This window comes from Spea bombifrons, chromosome 13 (genome assembly GCF_027358695.1).
Source record: "Spea bombifrons isolate aSpeBom1 chromosome 13, aSpeBom1.2.pri, whole genome shotgun sequence".
NCBI classification, from domain to species: Eukaryota; Metazoa; Chordata; class Amphibia; order Anura; family Pelobatidae; genus Spea; species Spea bombifrons.
The window spans coordinates 1,758,296-1,773,508 of NC_071099.1; the positions used below are offsets into that span (position 1 = coordinate 1,758,296).

At 37.5% G+C, this 15,213-nt stretch overlaps 1 protein-coding gene across 1 annotated transcript in view; it reads right to left on the minus strand.

The window, feature by feature from the left end:
* The window catches only part of LOC128471755 (uncharacterized), a 30,621-nt gene extending 18,146 nt beyond the window's left edge, over nt 1–12,475 (minus strand). The window contains exons 1-10 of the mRNA XM_053453734.1: nt 12,339–12,475; nt 8,720–8,893; nt 8,372–8,614; nt 7,156–7,274; nt 5,827–5,955; nt 4,867–5,044; nt 3,404–3,533; nt 2,720–2,823; nt 1,521–1,763; nt 74–415 (exon numbers count right to left, since the gene is read on the minus strand). Of these exons, the coding sequence (XP_053309709.1) occupies nt 74–415; nt 1,521–1,763; nt 2,720–2,823; nt 3,404–3,533; nt 4,867–5,044; nt 5,827–5,955; nt 7,156–7,274; nt 8,372–8,614; nt 8,720–8,893; nt 12,339–12,345 (1,669 nt within the window). The 5' untranslated portion in view covers nt 12,346–12,475. The remainder of the gene's footprint in view (nt 1–73; nt 416–1,520; nt 1,764–2,719; nt 2,824–3,403; nt 3,534–4,866; nt 5,045–5,826; nt 5,956–7,155; nt 7,275–8,371; nt 8,615–8,719; nt 8,894–12,338) is intronic.
* Nucleotides 12,476–15,213: the final 2,738 nt, after the last annotated feature.

Sequence of the window (15,213 nt, forward strand, 5' to 3'; positions counted from 1 at the left end):
CATTGGAGGGTTTTGCCAGCATGTACTGGAACTATAGAATCTGAACACAGAAATGCATTAAAGTGTACATTACCTTCCGTGGGTGCAATAGTAACAGATGTTGTATTCTTGAAGATTTCTGCTCTTGGTTTTCCAGTATACTCTATGGAAGATGAACTTAACTTTACACGCACAGATTCACTCTTTGTACTAGAATTCTTTAATACCAGAATGAGGTTAACATCCTGTCCAAATTCTGGGGATGAGACTAACTTGAATTTCCCAGTGATCTCCCCAGTGAGATCTTCATCCTCAGCTCTACCCCTGCTGGATTTTCCCAAGATGCCTCTTTCTTTTAAGTTGTCTTCTGTTAAAATTCCAAGTTCAAGCAGCTTCATGCATGCTTTTGTGTAAACTGATCTTTCTTCATCAGATCCTAAAACCACAAGTGAGAATACTTAGAATTTGTATTTTAATGGCTAAACAGATGATTATATATATATATATTGTCAACAGGGTTAGTCACAACTTCATAGCCCTGAATGGAGACTCTGGAGCTAAAGCATACTTCAGCCTCAGAGTCTGCATTTGGGGCTATGAGCCGCCTGTGGAGATCATAGACATAACCTGAGAATGGATGAGATGATCTGAGGACAACTGGTGAGAGACATGGTTATTGCCTCCTGAGTCGCTCTAATTTTAAAATTTAAGAACACAGTATTTGCATCCTGACTATATGCCTTTTACAGTTAGACAGGACTAGATTTGTGCAATGGTCGAGATAAATCTATCACAAGTAATTGAATATCAATCCTCCCATAAACTGCGATTTAAAAAAATGACTTCAAAAGCAAAGATTTTTTTTCCATTGAGAGGATTACTCTTCAGTTGTGATTTAGGTTTATCTGTACCACTAAATCCAGCCCATTGCCTGACAAATGTGGCCATTATACAATTGGACATTTTTGCTGGTTGTTGGCGCTTCCCTGGATGAATATAAAATTTAAAATATTGATACCTGATTAGGAATGGGAGGTTAACTGTGGAGAAGCTTGATATATAAGGAGACAGGAAGGCTGAATATCTACTAAGTATAAGGCCATATTTTCAAACAGCCTGGAAAACTCCTACCACTTCTTATGTTATTTCTCCTTCTGATCTGCCATGACCAGTGATAGGAGGTTCTAGGGGTATGATCATTGATAGTGTAACAAAAAGATTTATGTCTTTGATCAGAGATTTCACTTCCACTAGCACCAATCCTTACCAACACCCTCCAAACCAAAATGGATGCAATAGGTACACAGGATGTTCCACCTAACAACCATGCAGGGCTTCCACTGATGTCCATTATGACCATATGTGAAAGCTTCACTGTTTTTATCGGTGTAGCCCAGGGGAAAAACCCATCCAGATGTAAAAAGACAAATGATACTATTATTAAATGGATAAACCGTTTGTTGATGCTATAGAGAGGTGAATAATAGTTGGGGTATGTGCAATGTATTTATAGGGTAACAAAATGAATACCCGACTTTTACCTTCTGGGTATTTATAGTTTTCTGTAATGTCCACACGTTCATCGCTACCCACGGCTTTCGTGCTGATGCTTTTCCCTACATGTGCGCTATTGGAGTACACCTTCTCTTTCAAGCCTTTATCGTAGTAAATCCAGGTGTATTGGTCTGCATTCACTTCAGAAAATACAAACTGGGTATCGTAGCCAAGATGCAGTTCTCCTCCTTTGATTGCGTGGACCGAGGCAGGACCACAACAATAGATTTCTAGGAGTGAAAAAAAACAAACATTAACATATCCCCTTCAGCATGTCAAGACATTTAGTACAATTCTATGCTTCCAACTTTGTGGGAACAGTTTAGAGAAGGCCTTTTTTCTATTCCAGGATGACTGTGCCCCAGCGCACAAACCAAGGTCCATAAACACATGGTTGGATGCGTTTTTAGTGAAGAACTTGACCGGCCACACAGAGCCCTGACTTCAACCCCATCGAACACCTTTGGGAAATATTGGAATGGAGATTGCAAGCCCGGTCTTCTCGTCCAACATCAGTGGCTGACCTTACAAATGCTCTACTGGATGAATGGGCTGAAATTCCCACAGACACTCTCCAAAATCTTGTAGAAAGCCTTCCCAGAAGAGTGGAAGCCGTTATAGCTGCAAATGGCGGGCAACTACATATTAATGTCTATGTATTTAGAATGCAATGTCATAAAAGTCACTGTTGGTGTAATGGTCTGGTGTCCCAATACTTTTCCACAAAAAAAGCAGGGAAAGTCACCCAAAATATTACATGACTGACAATGGCCTCCAGGGCTGCCAATAGAGAAAGTTTATAGTGTGTAATATATATATATATATATATATATATATATATATATATATATATATATATATAGCACAATTACAACCAATCCCAAGATGCTTTGGTACCTTTTTTACACAATGCAATAACTTCCCTGGATATTATTTCCTGTCTTCTGCATCGGTAACAAAAAATACAGTACCCCTGCATATCGCTAGGTCTAAACATTGTAATATATTTGTCAACTTATCTGGGAAAAGTATAATATCATTTTTCAGACAAATAAAAATATATTCATGTTGGTTTCCAAACTGCCCATATCTAACAGAATTACACGCATTGTGCATCTGCAGAACAGGCTGACATATACCAAAGGTATATAAATGTATGAGGAGGGCCGGCAGACCTGTTTTATACCTTCGCTTAATTCTTGGGGTGTTGCGTCCAGCACTTGCCACCCTCCGTAGGCCGGGCCTAAGTCAGGTCTGGTGAACCAGCTCTCGTTCCAAACATGGTAATTCCTGTTGGTAGAGAGCCAAGAACAGCATGAATCCTTACATAGACACTAAGGCTGAGAAACAACCTAGGTCTTTCTTGAAAACATTGTGGTAAAATCATTAATATTACAATAATGATGTTGTTACAGTAGAAAAATCATAGATGAATAGGTAAATGTTGAATTATACATCTTAAATGTTAAAGGGGAACGCCCACATTTTTTTATTCCCAGTATTAGATCAGAATTAAGTTTTTCAAAATTTTTTAGCTGTTTTCTAAAGCAGTTCCAGCAGTTTTTGCAGACGATATATTTTTTTTCTGGAAGCTACATACTGACTCCTGATCTTACTGCTTGTGGAAAACAATTGAATGGCTCATCCAGCCAGGCACTAATGAAAGCCTGTGGAGGAACTAATGCTTTATTAACATTGCCAGAAAGAATCAGCTCCAGGAAAGGTACCCCAAAATATCATAAAAAATATTTTTGTTAATGCTAACCTATATTAACTGTATTTTTATGCTGAAGGAAAACAATATGCTTTCTTTCTAAAAATTTCAACCATGTTTCAAGTGTTTTTTTCCACATAAAAGTGTTTTCCATACCACATGGAGTCTTTGCTCATTTTTTTCCCGCTTACGGTATAAATATTGTCAACACTCAAATTTCCCTCCTTATCATGAGCTGAGGCAAAGTTTGTGACCACTCTGGTTGGAATTCCCAAACCCCGGAGCACTACAAAAGAAACAAAGGAGGTCCAATAAAAGTTCCAGAAATTATTATTTTATATAGCAGTAACATTTCACACAAGCAGTATACTAGGTTAAAAAGCACAGTTAAACCTGACATTAAAATTACTTTTATAATATCTTTTCATTTAAAAATAAATTTCAAAAAAATACAGCCATATGCCTTCCATTTGATCTTATCTTTATGAAATTTTACTCAATCAGATCAGATGAAACTAAGCTTGAATTTTATAAATAACCGGATTTCTGTGACTACTTTCTCCATTATCTCCCCGTTTAATAAGATTTTCTAAAATTTGAAAAGAAACCTAAATTTAATTTTCCACTAATATTAGTGCACTGTGTTGTTACAACATATTTGGAAATATTTCTCTGTCATTGTTATGTTACAGAGAAAATTGCAAAATATGGCATGAGGAGAATTTTTACAGGGATTTCGTTACTGAAACTTCTGATCTTAGTAGCCCTATGTCTAAAAACAAACATTCTACTAAAAAAGCTTAATACACTTAACAGTAAGCTGTATAAAAAAGGGAGGTGAGAAGTCTATTTCCCTTTTAAAGTCAAATGACTTCAGAATATGGGTAGGATGAGGAGTACAGTCAGTAAGGTTTTCTTGGCCTAGGCTTACTAGGTCTGGGGCATTGTCTCCAGGGAGGCATCAGCCTCAGGTCTATAGTACTATCGAGGGTTGTGCCAAGTTTCTTGTTGTGCCGTTTAAAGTGGCGTGCTGGGATATGATGTCATGTCCCGACGCCTATTAGCAGGAACAGTGGTGCGGATGGAACGGCAGCGCTGCCCTGAATTAGGAATAGGGTAGCACCAAAGGTAAATACACCAGCGAGTACAGATAAGTGAACATAACAGGAAAATTCATGTTCAGGTGGTGGAGCAGTGTTTGGCTTTACCCTCTCCCCATCCAGTTATGTTTGATCTTTGCCTTCTTTCTTATAAGTTGTAGGAAAGGTCTGCCACTGAGCGGCTCATCAGATTCATTGGTCAAGCTCTACCCCATCTTGATTCCCATGTGCAATTAGAAGGGGGAAAGCCCTGGGTCAGCATACCAAGGATGTCTCCAGGTATATCGGAGACCTTCCTTTGGAATCTGCAAAATCAGTAAAAATTTCAGACTGGTAAAAGAAAATACCCTTAATTTTGTGAAAGGAATCAGAACTGTTCACCTATACTGTCAGGAATTAGAACTATTTGTCAGGAATTCTACAATGCAGAGGGAAGTTATAGCAGAAACATTTTTAGTTTAAAGATCTGAAATTCTTCTTCTGCTGCTAAAACATATTTATTGATTACAAAAGAATCACCTGTGCACATGACACCGGCAAACACCCAGCATTGTCCATATTTAACCGGCTTAAAACCTTTTTTTTGCCACCTTGTAAGTATTTCCACACTTCCAATCCACATTTGGGGGTCGGTTCCAAACCAGAATTTTCCAGACCATCTTCCTTCCAACACACCATCGTCATCATTGCTGTTTATCTGCAGAAAGCCAAATTGCAGCAAATAATTTTTCCATAAATCCTGACATGGTTATTCATTTTATTAACATTTTAAGTCATCATATGATTTTTGGGTTAGAAAAACATATTTGGCATACTTTCTGTGAGAGACTACTCTGGCCCCTTATCTTAACTCCTGCCTACCATTTTCTGTACAACAGTTTAGTAATATATATAAAAAAGCTGTCAACGAGCAGCTAATTGGGAAGAGAAAAAAACTACGGTGTTCATGTTTTACATTGTATTCATAATAGTTGTAGTAATAGTCATTTTAGAAGATATACTTTAATAGATACCAAATCAAACTTCTGTTAATAACACATCAGTCCACAAAAAAGCAACTGTTTTTTTTCTTCCTATTACTACATTTACATAGATATGTTTTCTTTAGTCATATTATTAGGAGCTGGTCAGAGAGACAGGATCTCAACAATTGTCATACTTTAAGCATTTAAAACTCAAAGCAGAATAAACTAGTGTCATATAAAGTTTGGGGTACAATTATGCAAGTCCCGCAATTAACACAAATTCCTTTTTTTGTAATTTTCTCCTGACAAGGGAATGTGGCATTTGGCCATGCCTACTCACTCCCCCCTATCCACTCGCCCCAAACCTTCACAAAGCTACTTCCCCAGAAGAGGAAGGACTCCAGGTAGCCTATCCTGGGACATTTTTAGATATGATTCTAATGTGACATACAGTATGACTCCAGAACTATAGGAGCATTGGAAAATGTATTAAGCAATGATATACCATACTTACCATAGAACTTACAACCCTACCCACGTAACCAGGGTCATTTCTCTGGGAGCAGTCCAAGGCTGGATCACTTTGGTGTTGTAAGCTTTTATCTAGTACTAATAGACAGATGTCCAGAATGCCTTCCTCAAACTGGAAAGAAAATATTAAGAGTGCATTAGTTGGTGCACAGAATCATACTCGTATGCAGAGGACGAAGGAGATGGAGGTTATAGAGTGCAAAATAAAAAGGCAGCTGTTGGCCTTCTCGGTTATTAGGGGTACCCTCATTTAGTTTTTATTCATTTATTTTTTATTGTTACTCAGGGGGTGAATATTTTGTGAGTTTCAGGCAAGGACTTGCTTGTAACAAGCAAAGTTTACTGTCACATGCCTTACAAGTTTCTTTCAAATACCTACACCGTACATTGATTGATTTAATCATCTTTGAAGAAGAGCACAGCTTCTCATGTTGATACTCAAGCACCATCAACAGCTAATGGGCACTGATTTTACATGGCTACAATATCCATTGTACAATGCTGTGGAATATGATGGCGCCATATAAAACAATAAATAATAATAATAATAATATAATACATATTTGCCTATTACCCCCTCCCCATAATTAATACATTTAACACAGAGTAACACACAGCAGGCAAACTCACTCTAATACCCACTCACTCTAATCACCCTACAATAAACACAAACTCTAGCATGTGCCAACACACACGCTAACACTATATGCTAACACACACACAAAATATAGCTCAAACACAGATACATTGATACCATAAACAAAAACCCTCATCCACTTTCTAACACACTATGTTAACACACACTCTAACATCGTATACTAATGTGCGCATGCATTCTAGCACCATATGTTAGCAGGCACTCACATTAACACCATGATCTAAGATATGTACTCACTCTAACACCATCCATCACTCCTACTTTGCACCAAGAAGCTCATTGCCCTGTATAAAGGATATTTTTAAGTCAGTGAGACTTCTTGAAAGTCACCTCACTAATTGAACTATTTATTTGGAAAGTATGCTGTGGGGAGCACTTATAAATACAATACAGTTTGAACAGATTCTACCTCAATGCTTTTGGGTCTCTCTGAAGGGACGTAGTTGTCCTTCATCCAAGGATCATTAGCCTAGTATTCTTTCACCTTTTAGACTTGCCTGTCCTTTATAATGCATTGTGAATTCAAGAAATTGAATTGTGCAAACCCCAGCTTTAGTGAAACCCCTTTTACCAATCATCTACTGAAGAGAAACTGAAAACCTCAGTGTTTAGAAACACAACCATATTACATTGTTACTACTTCATTTTTCTTACTTGTCCAAAGTTCCATCCTTCATTTTCAATAAACTCTTCATGTCCAAAGTACATGATGCCACTGTCATTCAAAACATATTCTTGTCTTTCGCTTTCATCCTCCATAAATACTGCATCGTCTGGAAATAGAGAGTATATTTTTCTTTTTAAATAAAACATATATATTTACAGCATAAGTAGCTTTATACCACCGATGCTCACTGAGAACACCTTTTAAATATATGTTTATGGTGGAAACCTTTGGCAGGAAGATTTATGTCTGAAAATGCTGCAGACTTACACTTTTCATGTCTATGTCAAAAAGCTACAAAGGCATTGCTATAAATGCCATAACATGGTGCTGTCCAAAGAGTATGACATTGTAAAAAAACAAAACACACCAATGTCTCTGATCGAAACATAAGGAAATATCTTTGCGCATCACATTCAGCACAATGGGTCCCCAGTTGCATTCTAAAATATTTACCTTAATTAACATTATCAAGTTAAATTAAGACAGGCGTTTTAAATGCTTTATATAACAGATAATATTTTCAGGGTCAAAATATTTCAGTCATTATATACATTTTATGAAAGCCAGAGCTGCATACTCTGCATAAAATAAAGTGAAGAACGTGTGACAAACATAAGTGAGCCACACTGGTAAGTGTTGTGCTTTCCTGCATGGCCGTATGTATGTGCCTCCATTATCTTAAGGGTTTTATAGAGCCTCCCTTCCCCAGCCAGAAGGCAAGATAGGTGAGATATTCATGTCTCCCTTAACCCCCTTAAGGACAATGGGCGGTCCTTAAACCCATTGAAAACAATGCATTTTGAGCCCGTACATGTACGGGCTTTGTCATTAAGGGGTTAAAGTGGGGAAACGTGTTCAAATGGATGGTGGTGGAAACCCCCACTTTTTCCATAAAACCAGTATTTTTTTTTTTTTTTATAAACTTTGCATGTTGAAAGGTAAGGGAAGTGATAAACACGAGAGAAACTTGGTGTGACACAAGCGATCTAAATACTGGCAGAACTTTGTGATATATTGAACAAATTCGTAGAAATTTATACTTTTTCAAATCCTCTGGTCTCTTTTGGTACATCTTAAAACATTGACTATTAAGAGGACCGCCTAATGTTCCTCACTTAAACTCAGACTTAGAAATCCTTGTTTTGTTTTGTTTGGCATTAAAATTCTTCACACATTTCTACATGACATTATCTGTAGGATTACCTGGAGCCCATGGATTAAATAGGAGTATTATATCATGCAATTTAAAATATCCCCTCTTTCTTTTGGAATAGATGCAAATGCTGAGTTTGTAACGACCAATGACAGCATCAGCAGGACTGTTGATGGTGACGTTCACGTCTTCAGATGACTTAGAATCTAGAAATGCTGACCAGGAACCCTCAGTCTTAGAGTCTAAGAGTTGAAAGTAAGCCATGGTCTGATCAGATTCCTGGGGTTCTGGTCCTACAAGCAGATAATAAAAGAGATAAATAAATAACCATAGGAACAATACATAACTGAAAGTGCTGAGGAAGCTAATTTAAATGTATTACACTTATGAATTGTTACCTGTAGCTGCAGTGAAAAACACCTTCTCTCTTTTCTGCATAGGTCTGTTAAAGTGCAGTGTTACTCTAAATGACTGTCCTCTTCTCAGTACCAGGCTGCTGGTGTTGTAGTAGTGAGTCCGGTGTTCCTCCATGTTTGCGGACTCTTCCATTGTGAATTTCTTTAATTTTAAGACTACAATATGAAACATATTAATGTTAAAAAAGAGAAATGTTAAGAACATATCAAATGTAGCATAGCACTGATTCAAGATTATTGGTTTCTAATGGAACCTGGGTGGAGAGTGAGCTGGGAGGTCCAGTATTCATCTCTGATTACTGAGAATTCCCAAGTATAGTGACATGATAAAAACACTTTGGACATGCCTAATGAGAATTACAGGAGTCACAAGCAGCAGATGTCATTAATGACATTAGATGTCATTGAAAAAAATTGGACCCCAGGAAAGCACTCCCAAACCCCCCCAAAATATTTTTGACTGCAGATTAGGGGAAGACTACGAGTCAGTACAGTCTTCCCTCTTTCTGACCTTACCATGACATTGAGAGGTCCTTTCCCCCATTATCATCCCCACAGTGCCTTTGTCCCCTCATCCCCTCATTCTTTGTCCCATAAACATACTCCCTGTGCCATCTTTGTCCCATAAAATCCTTGCCTGTGCCATCTTGGTCCCCAAGGCTTAAACATCCTGCTTATGCCAACTTTGCCTTTCCACAAATCAATTATGCATCTATGATACACACAAACACTTTTGCAGTCACTCGCTAATTCACACTTTCATTCACAAAATTCATTCAACCAATCATTTATTCTCTCTTTCACACAAATCATTTACACATAATCATTAATGCATTCTCATAAATTCATTAATTCTCTCTCATTCACACAATTCATCCACATATTAAGTCATTCTAACTCATTCACACAATTCATCCACACATTTATTCATTCACTCACACATTCTGACTCTTTATTTCAATATTCTTACTATCCCCCTTTCTCACTATCTACTGTGTCCCCCTCTCCCCCCTATCACTATCTGCCCTCTCCCCCCTTTCCAGTTCACTTACCTTGCAGTCCTGCGGTGGAAGTGCAAGGCCTCTGTCTTGCTGGTCTGCCGCGGTGCACGCTGTTTCACTGCTGAGCGCCAGTATATGATATCATATTCCGGCGCTCAGCATGAAATGCTGGCACCGCCACCAAGACAGAGGCCTCGCGGAGGATAGCGAGGGGCACTGTCTCAATTGGGGCGGGCACAGAATAATTTAGGGGGGCCCTCTGGCTCTCCCCCGTCAACACCATTGTGCGTATATATAGCCGTAAGCACCTGCCTAATATTGGGTAGGTCCCCCATTTCCCGCCAAAACATTTTTCCTGCTTCTACCACATCAACTTTGAGGACGAAATGTTCACTTTCTGCCTAATATATCCCACCCACTGACAGATGCCATGATAACAAGATTATCAGTGTTATTCACTTCACCTGTCAGTGGCCATAAATTTAGGCCGATCGGTATATATTTTAGATTGCTATCTGTATGTATGTATATATATGTTAAACCTGTAAGCAGCATTGCATAGGCTAATTCAGTTCAATGACCTGTGAACAGGTAATATTTAGCTAAACAATGGAAATGCCACAAATAATGTTGTATTTTGTCTTTTTTCTAACAATTTATTTATAACTGGATATTTTAATCTACCCCAGTCTTATTCTTTATCTGATGTAAAACTGAAAGCTTGATCATCATTTAATGTGTCTTTGAAATGTGGGGTTTTAAATGAATAATGACAAAAATACTACAAATTACTTAAATAACACAATGTAATAGTACAGCCATATGGACTTCTCCTGTACATGTATTTACAAAGAGAAGCTAAAACAAAGTGCATTAACATCTTACATGATTAGGATTTTTTTTTACAAATGTCTGGGAAAAATCTGAACAGGTTATCATAAAACTCAATTTACTAGATTCCAATTCTGAAGCAGTACTTCATTCATCCACTTGGTGGCATGTCTGAGCACGTACTGCTGCCTTACTCATATCCAGCTGCATTGCATGCTTGGCCTTACCACACATCACCTTTATATGTAAGATTTAAACAGCCTCATCCAGTGTCAAAAAAAATCAGAAGGATGAATGATAAACAGGACACGTTATAGATGGCTTCAGGAATAGATTGAGTACACCTTATTCTAGTTCACCTAGTTTTATGCTTGTTGTACAACACGCTGTGTTTAGTATTACTGTACTTTGTATTGCACAAGTTGTGCCAATATTAAGATTAGCCTTATATTAACAAGATGGTACTTGCCTGTTTTTACTCTCATTGTTTATAGAAGCTTAGATTTCAAAGCAGCGAAGCAATTGATACTAATTTATTATTTTCTGTGTGTTTACCGCTTAACAATACCAAAGGTTAAAGAGGTACACCTCTTTAACCCTTGAGTAGCAGGGTGCTGGACAATGGCCAATCTTCGTAGTTTTGCCATAGTCGTATTTAAGTGACAACCTTTTATACATGAAGTGACTTTCAAGAAATCTCACTGATTGAACATTGCATTAAACTTTAGGTTTGAGTCTTCCTGAAACATCTATTATCAAACCCACTCGCAGACTGCTGCTTTACTTAGCAAATGAACAGTAAATGTAATTGAAATCAATACCCCTAAAGTTTGACTAGTGATCATGGCAACTAAAACTCAAATGTTAATGTTCACACCATTACTTATTTCTGCATCATAAAGCTGTGGTCTCGCATGCAGACTCTCTATGGATTACCTTCCTTAGATGAAATACCTGTCAAACACGAATCAAACATTATTCTTACTGTACACAGTAATTTCTTCTTGCATAAGAACCTCTGTGCTGTCTGAAATGACCTCTTATGCAAGAAAACATTTATGAATTTACCAGGGACCGGTGGTAACTGTATCTGGCACCTCTAGACTTTGGCTGCGGGATGTTAATCTTTGAGAATCAATATACAATTGAACATTATATTCAGATACAATATATATAACACATGCAATAATTTTACTTATGCCCACTGCTTTTATACAGGTATATATATATATTGCATAATATTATACTGTTGTATTTCATAGAATATATTACCCAGCCCTGAGAGGCACACATCACTATTGTTTGGATGGGACTATGCAACACAAGCGTTACCAGAATATTTGTTCAGTCGGGCTAGCTAGGGTCAAATAATCATAAGAGCAAATAACACACGTCAGGCTATGTTACCACATCATGTTAGACTAATCCCTTATGCCAACAAGCACAGAAATACAGAATGATTCCGTGTAACTGAAACACATATTGGATAAAAACCTGAAGACCAGAAAAATAACAATCCAGAGTTTTTGGTAAGTTGAAAAATTGTTTCGTTTAGATCAATAAAACACCTACTCCTTTCTGGGAAAACCAGCGTCTGCACAACAACCTTTAATCAAAACAGAATTAGAGCTGTTGAATTTATGCTAAGGCTGATCTGGTAGTGAAACTTATAATCAGAATAACTATTTTGTGATAAATCAGTTGAATAAAATGTGGTTTTCTTTAATGGATAAATATAAGTGCACAAAAGATTCTGGGTTCTTACATACCTGCCATGTCCCCTGTTGTGTCCTCAGCCAGTAGATTGTCGTAAAAATGAAACCATGCACTTCCCGCTGCTTAATTGTTAGTGATGTATTTATTTGTGTGTAACGATTTTGCTTTGTACACCCAAATAGAGCCGTAGGAGTGACAGAAGGAGGAGATTTTGCCCCTTGTTTAATTTACAATCTACCTCGCGTCATTATGTAAATTCTAAATTTTGGCTTTGTACCTCATGTTATGATTGCAGATGGATTATTGCTTCTTGCTTGGCAGGAATTTCGGGTTATGTCTTACAGTAGGTCCAACTATTATTTTAACTGAATCATCAACACTTGAAACCCAATCTTCCTTTAGTAACACAAATTTAAAAAAAGCCACATTCAGCAGTTGATGGCAAAATAGATACAAAACTCAGCACTTTATTCTCCAGGGGATGTGATAGGGGATGACAATGCCCCATATGCGGGTGACCTGGTTCACATCATCCAGGATTCATATGGTGTAGGATGAGGAGAACTTTATGTCAGCCAACCTAAGAGATTTTCAAGTTTTCTGAAGCTTGTGAGGCCACCACTGGTTCCTTACTTTATTGCAGTGCAGGGTCGTCTTCAGGCCAGTATCCTTGGGTGTTCTAAGGCATAAAACCTTCTTTGTTAAGGGATTTGAAGCCATGAAGCCTTTTTTTGTTTTCATTCTTCTTCCACCTTACGCAGTCTAGACCTAGCAAGCTCCTGGATGAATTCATGGCCATGTTCCAAGATGGTATCACTTAAACATGACCAAAACAAAAAAAAAGTCCAAGAGAAAACCGACCAAACAATGGACCCCATTTTATTCGCAAAAAAACGAAAATAAGGAAAACAAAATCATAAATATTAAATAAATCTCTTCCTGGAGTGACCAGAAAACAACTGGTCAAGGTTTGTTACAGGCATTACAGCCTACAGACCACCACCAGAGCTTTTTCTACTTTTCCGTTTTCATATTCATGCCAGTTTACCATGAGCAAGGGTTAACGCGGTGGTCCATTGTTTATTGCTTTTTGTACTTTCTTCAGCAAGAAGTTTTAGATGGAACCCTTAAACATATACATGTTAGGTATATTAACGAAAGGATTTGGGTAATTAGGGTTCAATTAAGTGGCCCTATTAAGCATGCATTTGGAAAACTGTAGCCCATTAACTGTTTACAAAAAGAAGACTCATGCGTTCTGACTCAAAGGATTAATGCGAGGAAAGGCATGTGTATCTTTATATCAATTGCTGTCAAAAACCCTTTAACACGGTCTATAATGTTTACATGAGTAAGAGCACACAAGACACTAATGTATCATGTTCTTCTTTTATGGAGCTCATTAAATTTGCCAACTCTTTGAAGAAAAGGTATGGGTGTAAAATACATGACTATGTAAAATTAAGAGTCTTCATCATCTTTATATACAGGTATTTCATCCAAAATTTGACAGCTTGGGGTATGTCTGTACATTGTAGTTGGACATTTATGCACCAGTATTTATCCAAGCATTGGTTAACCCTCTGGGGAAATATATACACACACATACATATATTATATATACACACACATACATATACACATTGGACCATAAAAGTTAATAGTATGATGAACGCCGTGATTAGATTTAAAACATCAGACACACCCGTCTCGCAGCCTTACTTCGAAACAGGTTTTTGTGTAAACAAAATAATTAGTCTCAGAAATAACAATGGAGTCGTTTTCATTTTTATTTAAAGAACCACTACCCATTAAATGTATTATTCCACTAAATGGAAGTAAAGGGCATTTTTTAAGAAGATGCATATCTCTGAAAATACCATGTCATTTTTACATTACATAGAAACAGAGTTTGATGTAAAGATCTGCTGCGAGGCTGTTCCAAACTGTTAAACTTAATTATGTAATATTTCAGCCTCTAACCCACTAGTTACACAGGTTTGTTCTTGGAACAGACGCTGCCTATTTAATGACCCCGGGAAGTTCGCCAATGATAATTATTGGCTGCTTCCTTTGTTGAGAAAATAGGAGCTACAAGATCATTTCTGCAACCAAACCTCCAATGAGATCCGACACACAGAGTACTGGGGCTACTGGAAAATATTATATATTTATATAATATTTTATATTTACAGACAACATATTATTCAGTGTTTACTTTGCAGCCCTGTTTATCATACCTTCACCAAAATGAGATATAATGCCCATAAATCGGGCACAAAAAAAAGTCAGTGTAAATGCTCACTTGTTGGTGGTTACATGGAAAAGGAGAAAAAACATGCAACCAAAAAATCTTGTGGCCACAAATCTTTGGATCAGGGTAGCCGATGTACCACCATCGCCAGTCCTCCACTAGTATGACCTGCAGAGTATTAGCCCACACTCAACCAGTCCTCGCTTCTTTAATTAGTGAACATCATTAAAGGTTGCAGCAGTTAAGTTACAAGTAACTTATTTGCCATTTTTCTTGATCAGTGAAAGATATTTCCTTCAAATATTAGAGAATATTCTCTGAAACATACAGGGCCAAAGCGTTTGGTCAGCGATATGATTAGATTTCTGCAGAGCCTCCGAGGACAAAACGCACTCGGCCAGGAGCTTGCCGAGTGCCTGGACGCTGCCAACAATATGTTCGGTGGCAAAATGATGCGCAATTTTATTGGGTACTTTGGAGGGTGACAACTAAGTAAATGCAGAAAAAATTTTTAGTTGTTAAAACCCAGAACAGGCCTTGTTTTCATGTTTTCCCTCTCATGGTTATAGTGGTAACGATAGACTGACAGACAAACATATTGATATCATCATTAAAGTAGAAAAATAATACTACTTACTATAATAAAATGTTATTAGATGTTCTTTATTGATTCA